Below are 12,935 nucleotides of genomic sequence, written 5' to 3'. Positions count from 1 at the left end.
TCTTTATAGTGAATTGACATTAAAACATGCATAATGTTGATTTCTGACCACCAAAAAAAGATGAATATGAACATATCAATTTTTTTTAAAGATTTTATTTATTTACCTGAGAAAGTGAGAGAGACCACAAACAGGGGGAAGGGGTAGAGGCAGAAGCAGACTCCCCACTGAGCAGGGAGCCCGACGATGTGGGACTTGATCTCAGGACCCTGGGATCATGACCTGAGCCAAAAGCAGACACTTTATAATAGACTGAGCCACCCAGGCGCCCTGAATATATCAATTTTAATAATAACAGCTAGCAAAAATTAGCATTTACTAAGTGCCTGGTACCACGCTAAAAGCATGTTAGGTATCTCACTCAACTACAAACAATATAAAGAATTTATTGAAAGCAAAGAAAGGGATACAAAATGACTACGACTTTTCAGAAACTGTGCTTACTGGATTGATATATTATGCAAACAAGCACTAATGGATCAAATAAAACATTTTAATATGGTTTTTAAGAAGCTATTTAGTAAAAACTATTACTATATGTAGGTTTCAAATTAAATATCATCTCAGAATCAGCCAAACAATCATTCTTCTCCATGGACCATCAGTCCTGACAACAACCTGAAAAGTGAGAGCACCTTCTTTCTGTTTCCTAAGACCCAACATGAACTTATGAAGAAGATATGCTCATATGCAGAGGGGACTCTGGAAATGAATTACTAGATTACACAGAATTAGGCTGGTATATCAACTACCACCTGCCAAAAGATATGTACTTAACACATTTGGAGGCTAATTTTTTAAATTAACTTTATTGAGATGTAATGTACATACAATCAAATGCACAGATCTGAGTGGTTCAGTTTGAGGGCTTTTGACAAATGGATACACCGTCTTAATCAACACCGCAATCAAGACAAAGCGTAGTTCAATCAGCCCAGAGAGTTCCCTCTTGCTCCTGTGCAGTTAATCTCCCTCTCCAACCATAGGTAGGTAGGTAGGTATTTTTAAGTAAATACAGTAGTAGTGTTGGTAATAGCTACTGTTTATGGATAGTTAACAATAGGGGTATTTACTAAGTACCTACATGCCAGGCACTGTACTTATATAGTATTTCATTTTTTATATACAGAGTATTTCATTTAATTCCCATGTTAAAGGTTGGTATTATCCCCATTGGTCTACAGGGAATAAAAGGGGAGGGGATGGTAAGACCAAGAAATTATCCAAGGTCGCATAACTACTGAGTGTGGGATGAGACCTGAACCAAGAACATGTGAATTAGAATTCCTTTGCCAAACTATATCGCCTCTACACAAATGCTAAGGAGTTCTCTGTTAATTCAAAACACACACTACGTAGTGGAATTAGTGAGGCCACCAGCTCTAAATCACAACCCCACCTCTATTACAATCACATCCAAGCACCACATCTTAACAAGCAAGCAAGGGTTTCAGGGTCTAGTACTCATGATAACTAAAGAGGATTACTTACAAGTTCTTTAACTGAAAATCTGCATGTAAATCCCTCATATATTTCTAAAGTAGTTGGAAGAGAGGGAAAATCCTCTAGATAGGTGGGTGGGTCACAACCCCATCAGCCCCAAGGAATGGTTAGTGCCTTAGAAAATGAATGGAAGGAATCCAACCATTCACTTGTTCTAAGTCAACCACAGTGCCACAGCCCACTCCACCCAAGAACCACAAGGAAAGGCACGCTGCAGCACTGCGCTGTCACTTTATTAGGGATGCGTGCAGGCAAACACCTGGATTGAACCTTTTGATTCCTCATTACATTAATTTTATTCAGTTGAAAATTCTACCCACTCACATTTACAAAACACTTCATACAGACTACTTCCCTCATGAATGAAGCTCCATTCACATCTCACTTTTATTCTGAAATGACTGAGATTAAGGCTTGTTCAGCGTCAATTTGCAAGTATTATAAAATATGAAAAACTAGGCACACAAATGCAGGAGAGTAAAGTGAGGCAGCCTCTTCAAGGGGTTCTAGTAAGATAAAGCAGCTAGGTAAAGGGCACAGGTAGGCTTTCAGGATCCCACAAGGCTCCTGCCAAACTGCGTTATAGAGGCAGGTATTTTNCTGCCAAACTGCGTTATAGAGGCAGGTATTTTAATCCCCAGGGGGAAGATTTTATGCGAATTACCACCCTTGAGCGGTACCTGCGAATGCCTTGGGAATCAATATGTCTCACTTTCCCCCAAACCTGGAGTTGTTTTCTGGAAGCCCCTCCCCTGGGTTTCCCTGGGGTTTAAGTCCCTTAACATACGCTGGGGGAGGAGAGCTTCTGTCCCTCTTAGAAACGAATTAGTCTCCAGCAAGTTCAAGATTTCAGAACGTGTGTTTACTAAATCCTAAACGTCTGACAACCCCCAGCCCAAAGAGAAATAAAAACCACAAAACAGACAGACCCTACCCAACACCTGAGCCTCCTTTTTCTCGGTTAGCCAAGAGCACTGCTTAGTGCCACAGAAGCGCCCTCTCAATCGCATCCAGAAATATCCCAAGCCCAGGTCCACAGCGGGCAGTAATGGGGGAAAAGCATCTGAGAGTGAGGCTTTTCAACAATTAACGGGAGTCACACAGACAGAGGGCCCCCAGAGGATCCGCTCCCGCTCGCCCAGCACCCTGGGGCCCTGCTCGCTCGAAGCCGCCCGGACTTTTTGGCGCCACCAGCTAGTTCAGCAAAACCACTCCGAGGACAGCTCGGGAAAGACGCAGAGGGGAGTGGCGCAGGGCGGCGGCTTCTCCCCGCGGCAGGGTCCACAGTCGCGGGAGAGGGGGCGCGCGCCCGCCCAACTTTCGGTTGTCTCCCCTGAGGCCAGGGAAGTCTCGGGAGGCCGGCGGGTGTAATCACCCGGAGCCCAGCGGGAACAGAGTCGCCAGATGGGCGGGGTAGGGGTCGCCGGGAGTCCTCCGGCCAGAGGCGCGCGCGGCGATTCCCAACTGCAGGGGCTCCCACTCCCTCCCTGGGAATGGGGGCGGTCAGGCTGAGCGCCGGCAACGGTGGAGTCGCGGCCACGTGGCCGCGCGGCCGCAGACGACCGTGACAGCGGGTGGGCGGGGCGCCAGGGGCGCGGGGTCGACCAGAGGCGCGGCTACCTGGTTCTTGAGGCGCATCTTCCCGGCGGTGCCGTCCGGCGGGAGGCGAAGGAGGCTGGGCGCGACGCGGGGCGCAGCGCGCGAGGGAACGTCCGCGGTGTCGCACAGCGCTCGCTAGCTCGCTCACCCGCCCAGCTCTGCTCGGCCTCTTTGCCACCCCCGCCGCTGTCGCTGCCGTCACCCCCACCGTCGCCTCCAGGGGGCGCCCCACGCGAGAGCCGGACGACTGGCCCCTGCGAGGCAGGCTTCCATCCTGGCGCTGGCGCTTGACCTGGAATCTATGCTGAAAAAGGTGAATGAGTAAAACTTCTCCCTTTATTCCAATACTGCTTGCTACCTGTGCTTAAATTTTAAACGAGATACTTGCTTTGCCGTTCATGTCCACCAAAACCATTCGGACCAATGTCATTAGCAAAACACTGTGCTGAGCCCTAAGGGCTTAAAAACTTGTCCAATCTGGAATCCTTAGGATAAATCTTACCCTTTGGGTGAAGGCGCACTAGGAAAGTGGCCTGTCTCTGGCAGGCGGTGTGGACACTTTTAAGTTGGTCCCTCAAGCCATGTTTGGCCTGTTGACTAGTGTGTCCAAGATAAGTCCAAAGAGAAGTGAGAAATGGAGACAGTGAATGACATCACTAAACCCCAAACAACCTCTGCTGTAACTTCTTACTAGAGGCGTCCCAGGAGGCAAAGGAAACAAAAGCAAAAATGAACTATTGGGACTTCATCAAGATAAAAAGCTTCTGCACAGCAAAGGAAACAATCAACAAAACTAAAAGGCAGCCTATGGAGTGGGAGAAGATGTTGCAAATGACGTATCTGATAAAGAGTTAGCATCAAAAAATCTATAAACAACTTATCAAACTCAACACCCAAAAAAACCAAATAATCCAGTTAAGAAATGGGCAGAAGTCATGAAGAGACACTTTACCAAAGAAGACATCCAGATGGCTAACAGACACAGGAAAAGATGCTCAACATCATTCATCATCAGGGAAATACAAATCAAAGTATGTTAATGATAATTTATGGTAAAAATGTTTGTTGGTCTGAATGATTTGGGACAGCCCTTCAGTTACTCTCTGACCTCCAAACCACATCAGATGTTTGAATGATACAGTGTTAGTCCAGTGCTGGGTAATGTGATAATAATTAAAGGTGGGAAGATGAAAAAAAGGAGGAGGGGAGTGGCTTCTTTGGCCCTCCCTGATCTTTATAAAATTTCTACATTCAGGGCTCAGAAACTCACAGATCTTTGGGTTGCTGACAGTGTCCATTATTGCCTAAAGAAAATCTACCTTGATTCAAAATACAGGAAATACAGGTATGAATAAGAATTAGTTTGTTGAAGTAAACTTAACATCATAGTGTTAGAATGGAAATATTAAAGAGGTTTTCTTATCCAATGCCTCTTTATAGGTGAAGGCTCTAAGGTCCAGAGAAGATCTACCCAAGGTCACAAGGGAAGCAGGAAGAAAAATTGTAAAAGTTTCCCTGACCACTGGTCTATTGATTTACTTCATAATTCTCATGATTCCCAAGTTCTTTCTGGTTTTAGGGCTTGATCCATTAGACCTTCAAATAAACCCAAAAAAAGAGGAAGCCTAGATAATAAAAGGACTTAGAAGGCCAAATGAAACAAATTTGATGTTGTTTTCATTACAATAATAGCAATTTGTTATTGACCACTTATTATATTTATATTCCATGGATTATCTCATTTAATCCAAGTGTTAAATGAATTCATTCTTAGTGCAGCCTTATGGAATAACCCCTGATGGTTATTGATGTAGGAAAGATGATACGGTTCTAAGTCGATGGCCAAGGAAGAATTCTTGAGATGTCCTTGGTGCAAAAAGGTGATTTTATTAAAGCACAGGGACGGGACCCCGTGGGCAGAAAGAGCTGCATCAGGGTCATGAGGAGTGGCCTATTATATACTTTCAAGTTGGGAGGAGGTTAGGGCTAGAGTAAGTCTCTAAGGAATTTTGGAAGCAAGGACCATGAGGGGGCTAGCTATTGCTAGGAAAATGTCATTTATTACTGTCTAATAAAACCTGAGTCATGAGACCCTTCAGATGTATGTCAGTGGGCCATATGCTTGGGGGATGATTACCAACACGTATCTTGGGGGATTAGAGATAAAGGAAGTTTCCAAAGGAATTTTTATATGTTAAAGTAGACTTACAGGATCCTGGGGGTTGGAGGGTCAGGCTAGGATTGCCTTTTGCCCTTAGCAAAGTATTAACATCAATGCATTTGAGTCCCTAGAGGAATGTCACTCTGTCTGTTTCAAGGACTTATCAATGGGCTGTAGGTAGTAAGGAAATTTAATAATTTTTCTTCTGCCTTTGTTTCCCACATCAGTTATAAGAGCTATTTTTCCAGTCTCCTTTGACTATGTACTACAAAAGAGTTTTGCCCCTGAGCAGATAGGATATACCAACTCAAAATTGTAACTGGTATCCTTTGACCTGGCAGCTCCATTTCTATAAATTTATTTTAAGGAAGTAATCATTAATGCGTTCAAAGATGACGCTCTATGATTATTTACTGTAGCATTCTTCGGAATATGGAAAAATTGGAAATAGTCTTTAATGGTCAACAAAGGGGACTGCAATATTCTGCAGACATTAAGAATGATACTGTAGATAAATCTTTATCAACATGGAAAGATGTTTACGACATATTTCAAAGGAAAAAAAAAGCAGATCACAAAATGTATGCTTAGAATGATCCCATTTGCGAAAGGGTAACTGATTATTTTGGAAGGTGGGATTATAAGTGATTTTTAATTCTTCTTCTTTTGCTTACCTGCATTTTTAAAAAATATCAGTATTAAATTTTTATTATTTTGGAATTAAAATAAATTTTGTTTTAATCACTGTTTCTGATTATTATCAAAGTACCTACAATGAGCAAGGCATTGTGGCAAAGATGAGCAGACAAGAATTCAGTGCAGTTTAGCACAGTAAAGAACATAGTCTTAACCACTATAGTTAGGGTATTAATGAGACCTAGCTTCCAAGTTGTAGCTCTGCCCTCTTTAAGGTGTATCATCTTGAACAAGTTACTTGGTTGTTCTAAGCCTAAAACCAGTAATGATAATAATAGCCAACTTTCATAGAGAGTTGACTTTGTGCTAGGCACTATGCTAAGCACTCTCTATATAATTTCATCCTCACATCAGCTGATGAGGAAATTGAGGCTTAAATTAAGGGAAGTCAAAGAACTTGCCCTAGTTTACATAACTAGATAAATACACCATAGTATGGTTGTGAGGATTAAATGCAAGGAGATACTTGAAGCATTTCGCCTAACACACTGCCAGGTAGATATATATAAACTTGAAACCTGTCATTTTCAATAATTTAGGCACAACCTTTGTAGCAAAATTCTCCTCTTTATTTTTTTATTTTTATTTTTTATTTATTTATTTGACAGAGATAGAGACAGCCAGCGAGAGAGGGAACACAAGCAGGGGGAGTGGGAGAGGAAGAAGCAGGCTCATAGTGGAAGAGCCTGATGTGGGGCTCGATCCCATAACGCCGGGATCATGCCCTGAGCCGAAGGCAGACGCTTAACCGCTGTGCCACCCAGGCGCCCCAAAATTCTCCTCTTTATAATCATCTTACTACTCAAATCACCTGTCCAGGGAATCTAATTTGTCTATTCAGTGTGGTGGGTAAGAGCATGGGTTCTAAAACCTGCCTTGTTTTGAACCCTAGCTCTACCACTCACTAGGCCTGGGATCTTGAGTAAGTTACTTACCCTCTTTGTTCCTCAGTTTTCTTGGCTGTAAATGGGCATAATATTAGAACTGACTTCATGGGGGTTGTTTTGAGTATTAAAGAGTTAACAGACAGAAAGCAATAAGAACAGTGCCTGGTGTACTTAGAGTTCTTTAAATGATTACACATTTTACAAACTGTAAGTTCTTTTTTTTACACTGATATAAAAATTTTAGTATGTTTCTTATATCGATATCTGAAGATATTGTTATTTAACACTAAAAGGTTGTATAAATGCATAACCTGTCAGAATTCATAGGAGAAATCTGTCCCCATTTAAAAGAAACTCACGTAGCATTTTCATGTGCTTGTATTGCTAAAACAGACTTCAAACCCAAACATGAGATATACAAAATATCTTTTAGGCTAAACAGTCTTAACTTTTCCAAAATCAGTTCAGCCATGAATTCTTCAAAGAAAAGATTCTGGCATATTTAGAACTTCACTTTGTCATGCATTTTGTTTATTATATTCAAAGATTTGATCTATTCTCTGGATTTATGAGGTCTTTTGAAAACAATTGAAAAATTCTACACGTTAATAAAAAATAATACATCTTCAATTTTATACTCAAATATGTTAAGGTAATACTACTTATGAAAAATCTCATAAAAATAAATCATCATAGAATTAAAAACCATAGTACAGGAAAATAAAACTATTTCATCAACTGAAAATATCTTTTAGGCTAAATTATATACATATATATACACACATACATATATCTTACATATATATACTATACACATGTATATATTGCAACATATTAAAATATTAATTTTATTGGCATGGTATTAACTATCTAAAACAAATGTTTCAGAATTATGTTAAATTCTCCAAAGTATAATATTAATTTACATTCCATCCCAATACAAACCATAAATAGACTGTCTTATAATTTTACAATTATAAGTCTTTTGTGATTCTAGGATAGTCAACTTCATGTAACAAAGCAATTAGTAAGAGCGTGGAAACTTACTTTCTTCCTCTGAAAGGCAATTCTTGTATTAAGGGCAATGTTATTTTTCTTTAAAAGTCTCAAATCTTCACACAAAGGCATCACAAGCTCATTGTGAACCTTAATTATAAGGGCACCTGTGTTTCTTTGTTTATCTGGTTGGTTGGACCCGAGGATTTGATTTGCCACACTCCTCCCCTGTCCCGCCCTATTTCTCTCCTAATGAGAACAACTTAACAATAGCATCTGTACACCTCCAAGGCTCAAATAATAACTGGGGAGGAACACGGGTATTAGTCATGATGGAGGAGCATTTGCTGCTTAACCTTCATGTAAAGGGATAAAATTCAGGGTAGTAAGGATAAACTTGTGGGATAGATCAATTTTAAACACAGAAGAGGTTTCAGAACATGAGGGCCCACCCTCACCCTTCCACAACTACCTCCTTCTCCCCAAGCCCCCCACCACCCCACTCTCCTCCCTGGAGAGGCAGTGTGAAATTAGATGGAGTCAGATTAATCCCACCTCTGTCATTCAGGAGCTCTGTGATCTCTGGCAAGCTTTTTTTTTTTTTTAATCTCTCTGAGCCTCAGTTTCTGTATAACAGAGATAATAGAGATAAACCGAACTTATAGGTTTTATGGAGATTATTTTTAATGTTAATGGAAAAAGTGTGTATGGTAACCATTAATACAAGTTGTTGCTTCTTTTTGCCCTTTCTCCTCTGCATGGAACACATTCAAAAAAGACTCCAGCTATGCATTCATAGGAGAACAGGCATGTGTGAGGTTATGGGTAATATTTGAGGGATTTGAGAATTTGATTAAAATAAAAAGTGCATCTGTTGTTTTCATCATCAACTCCTGAAAGAGAAGAAAGAACTCCATTCATTCAGCAAGTATTCACTGAGCACCTACTAGGTCTCGGCCTCCTGCTTACCACTGGCAGTGGAGTTGTCCTCTGTCCTCAAGATCACAGCCTGAGGGGGCAGTAAATAAGGAAATGACAGACTGTGATAGTACAATGTAACACAGTGTTAACAAGTGCTAAAACAGAAGTACCAGGGACCTTGAGAGTGCAGAGTGGGGCATCCAAACCAGCCTGGGGGGTTAGGTGGGAGGGGGACCCAGGAAGATTGTTGGGGGAAAAAAATGATTCCAGAGTTGTGTTTTGAAGAACAAGTAGGATTTAGAAGGTGAAAGACGGAATGAACGTTGAAGCTTGATAGAGGTAAGGTGCCTTTTAAAAAAAAGACCTGCTCTATGTAGCTCTGAAATAAATGGTATATTCCATTGTCAGCTGTGAAATAAATGGTATATTCCATTATATTATATCCATAATATAACAGAATTTGTGCATTCTGGAATGTTTCATCATGTGAGATTTCAATGGAACAATGCATAAGCTTTACAAATAAGCCCATGTGAGCATATGTTCAGAAACATTTTATTAGAACCTCTGATCTAACAGTTTAAACTATTCTTAGTTGCTCCTTAACTGTTGCAGTTTGCACTTAATAGATTAATTAATTGCTCAGTAGTAGAAAATAGCTTGGCCAAACATGACATATAGTAAATGATAAGAAAAAAAGTACTCAGTCTTCATATAGGTTTTAGTGATGGAAGGGAACTTGGAGATCATTGATATTATCTTTCTCATTTTGTAGGTAAGGAAAGATAGGTCTAGAGAAGTTCAGTGATCTGCCCAAGTTCACACAGTTGATGAGAAGCAGAGTCAGAAATAGAACAGTTCTCTCAGCTCTCCATGCAGTGCTCTCACCAATGGCAATGACTACCATTTACTGGACAATTCCAGCGCACTAATGTGATTAACTGAAATCTCTAAGTATGATTTCATTTCATTGACATTGCTAGTCTAATACCTATGCACTGAATCCTTTTAGAATGGAACAAAGAATAAATATTTTTATTTTTATTTTTTGGTAAGAAGATTTTATTTTTATTTATTTATTTTTTAGAATAAGTATTTTTAAAAAGTAAATATTTGTTGTGTGCATATCAGTGAATGAAGGAATGGTGTTCACGTAGAGCTTGTTTTATTAGCTGGTTAATGTAGTTTTTTCAATGCTAACTTTAGTTTTATATACAGCTTTCAAATTATGTTTCTAACATTTTCCTCTAGGACTTTGATTGAATTCAGTTCAATTCGACAAATATTTGTTGAATCCTTGCACTAGCAAGGAAATCTTTCTTTTCTATTGCATTTTCTCTGGATGTCAGGCTTCATAAGAGGTTCTGTCATGCCAGGAAGGATCACAAGTTTGGTAGTCAAATCCCAGCTCCACAACTAGCTGTCTTAGGTATCTTGGCAAATTACCTATTTTCCTTATCTGTAAAATGAGGGTATGAATTAAATCTACTCTAAAGGGTTGTTCTATGGATTAAAATAAATGAATGAAGTAAATGGAATCCGTTTCATTCATGGTCATTTCTTCTGCAGATTACTCATATTCATTAGGCTGAGAAGCATTCTGTTAAAGGTCATTTATTGTAACGCGTGGCAGATTGTATTTTCCAAATGTGGCTACAACAGTATCTCCCAAACCCACCTGTTCTTTTGTGATGTGACCTTGCTGCTCTCTTACCAAGAGGGGAATCTAATCTTCCTACCCTTGAATCTTGGTCACTGTTAGTGACTCTGGGTCACATTATCCACTGTCCCTTCTTTCCAGCTGATAGGAATGCAGATGTCCTGATGGGAGTTGAGATACAAGTTGGCAGGACAACAAAACAGAAAGACTCTGGAATCTTGATGATTACATGTGTTGTCATAGCAGCCATGGACTACATAGCCAGACTTTCACTTGACAGAGGAGCAAACTCCTATGTTGTTTAGGCCACTTATTTCGGACCTTTCTGTTGCAGCAAACCAACCAATATTCTAACCAACACAATTAGAGATGCTATAATGAATCTGAGTGCCTGGCAGAAAGCAGGTGCTCCATAGAACGTAGCTAGCACATTTCAAACACCAAAATCATTTACTGCCCTCCAGGACATAATCTTACCTTTCTGGGTGACTTTTACACCTAGTTCATTGACCTCTTCCACATAGCCTTCCTTCTATCTCTGCCCTCTGGGCCATCAACAGACAACAATAATCTTTTTGATCACTTAATCCCACTAATTCTTGAACTCCTCATCTCTAATGACTCACACTCCCTCATTTCAGCCACTCAGCCCCACTGTTGACCCCAGGCTTCATCATGGCATTTAATGGCTCCACCTGTAAGTTATGGAATTCTGCCATATTTTTTCTCCTTGCCCCAGCTGGTCCAGGTGGGCCTCCACTGGATTCCTACAGCCCCTATGCAGTGCTCTATCACAGGTGGTGTCACTCTGCTATGTCAACTTCAGTTCCTGTGTCTGTCTCCCCCCTGGACTATGAGCTTTTTGAGGTTGGAGACTGACTTATTCATCTCTGTAACTTATAATTCCCAGCAAAAACATGTCTATGAGTTGGAAGGCCCCAGTTTTTCCTGCTTCCATACCTTTGCTTATGTCATTCCTCCCTAGGAATATTTTCTCCCTACTGCATTGCCTTCTTTTACTGTCAGACTCCTATAAGTTTTATCTCAGATGTCACCTCTAAGAAGTTTTTCCTGAAATGACACTCTCCTCCTTTGAAGTTCCAAAGCATTTCAGTGTATGTCTTTGCAGGCACTTTGATTTTGTAGTCACCTCAGTTATTGAGTATCTATCATTCACTCAAGATATGCTGCCCATTTCACTCATGGCTATCTTTGACTCCTCATTGATAGTCAATCATCCTAATTTTGCACAAAAGGAAACTGAAACTCTAAAAGTTAGATGACTTGAGTCCAGAGTCCCACAGCTAGAATGTGGCGGGACCATGAATTACTCCAAGGTCAGTGTTCTTGTGTTGAACTGTGTTGCTCCATATATATGTACTTTGGACTTTTGTGCCTTGTGTAAATGTCTTGTCCCTCTGAGTTCTTTGTATGCAAAGCTCGTATCTCTTACCTTTATGTCTCCTTTTCCATGTAGCCCAATCTCTTGCACATAGTGAATGCAACAAATTAACAGAAAATAAAATACTGATTCAGGGACTTTCAGAAAACACCTACAAGGCAGTAGGTAGACTCCTTCTTCCACTCCCATTTTTCTCTCACTGACTCAAGGGGCCTGGCTGCCAATGGGCTCACACCTTACCCTTCCAGGAGCAGGTGCTAATTCAAACAGCCTTATTAACAGTCTGTGGGGCTCCCGCAATAATTACAGTGAGGTTTTAACTATATCCAATTCCAACAATTCAACATCTTCTCTTTTTAACACATTTTAATGATAGGATGTAGAAGAGAAGGAGTGGACAGGGATCTAACATTCTCCCATGCCACCCTAAGTCCCCTCTCAGTGTCCAAAAGAAAAGCACCTGTCAAAAAGCAAGAAAATATATTAAATCAGCTGCATAAATTGTGATTCATATCTCACAGTTTATCTGTTCCTTAGCTGTGTAAATGTTGTAATTTTTAAATCAAGGTAAATCCAAAATCAAAGAAAATTTACCAAGCTACAAGTGACCTTGACAGAATAAGCACCCCTTCTGCAGCCATGTGGTTCCCATGATACATCAGTAATTCCGAACATTCCTTTCCTTATAAACATCGCTCCTCTCCTAGGAAGGAAGGCCCCATAAAGTGCAGTTTGGTTTTGTTTAGTGTCTGTTTTTCCCACCTCACTTTGAACTTCCTGAAGCTGGAACTCTGTTAATTATTTCTTGTGAACCTAGCCCTTGGCAGAATGCTTAGCACGAATTACACATAGTGAACGTTCGTTGAATGAATAAATAATCTAGCTCAGTGTTACTGAAACTTTTTTTAACTGTGCAAAGTAAAGAATATAATTTAAGTTCTCCCCTCTCATTTTATGAAACAATAGTTACCTTTACTAATTGCAGTGCACTCTGATGTTTGCTACCAATCCTACACCATTTATTTCATTTCTTTTAAATGCTGGTTATGACCCAATAAATTGATTTATGACCCTAAGGAGTTTCAAACCTAATTCAAATCATATTAGATT

General features: G+C 40.3%; 1 protein-coding gene across 1 annotated transcript in view; it reads right to left on the bottom strand.

Moving 5' to 3' along the window:
* ELAVL4 (ELAV like RNA binding protein 4) overlaps positions 1-3,270 on the bottom strand; it is a 134,599-nt gene extending 131,329 nt beyond the window's left edge. The window contains exon 1 of the mRNA XM_034652283.1: positions 3,124-3,270. Coding sequence (XP_034508174.1) covers positions 3,124-3,141 — 18 coding nt within the window. The 5' untranslated portion in view covers positions 3,142-3,270. The remainder of the gene's footprint in view (positions 1-3,123) is intronic.
* Between the last annotated feature and the right edge of the window lie 9,665 nt (positions 3,271-12,935).

The sequence above is a fragment of the Ailuropoda melanoleuca genome, chromosome 2, assembly GCF_002007445.2.
Source record: "Ailuropoda melanoleuca isolate Jingjing chromosome 2, ASM200744v2, whole genome shotgun sequence".
NCBI lineage: Eukaryota > Metazoa > Chordata > Mammalia > Carnivora > Ursidae > Ailuropoda > Ailuropoda melanoleuca.
The sequence above is the reverse complement of the archived record's forward strand: the minus strand, read 5'-3'. Positions and strand labels throughout refer to the sequence as shown.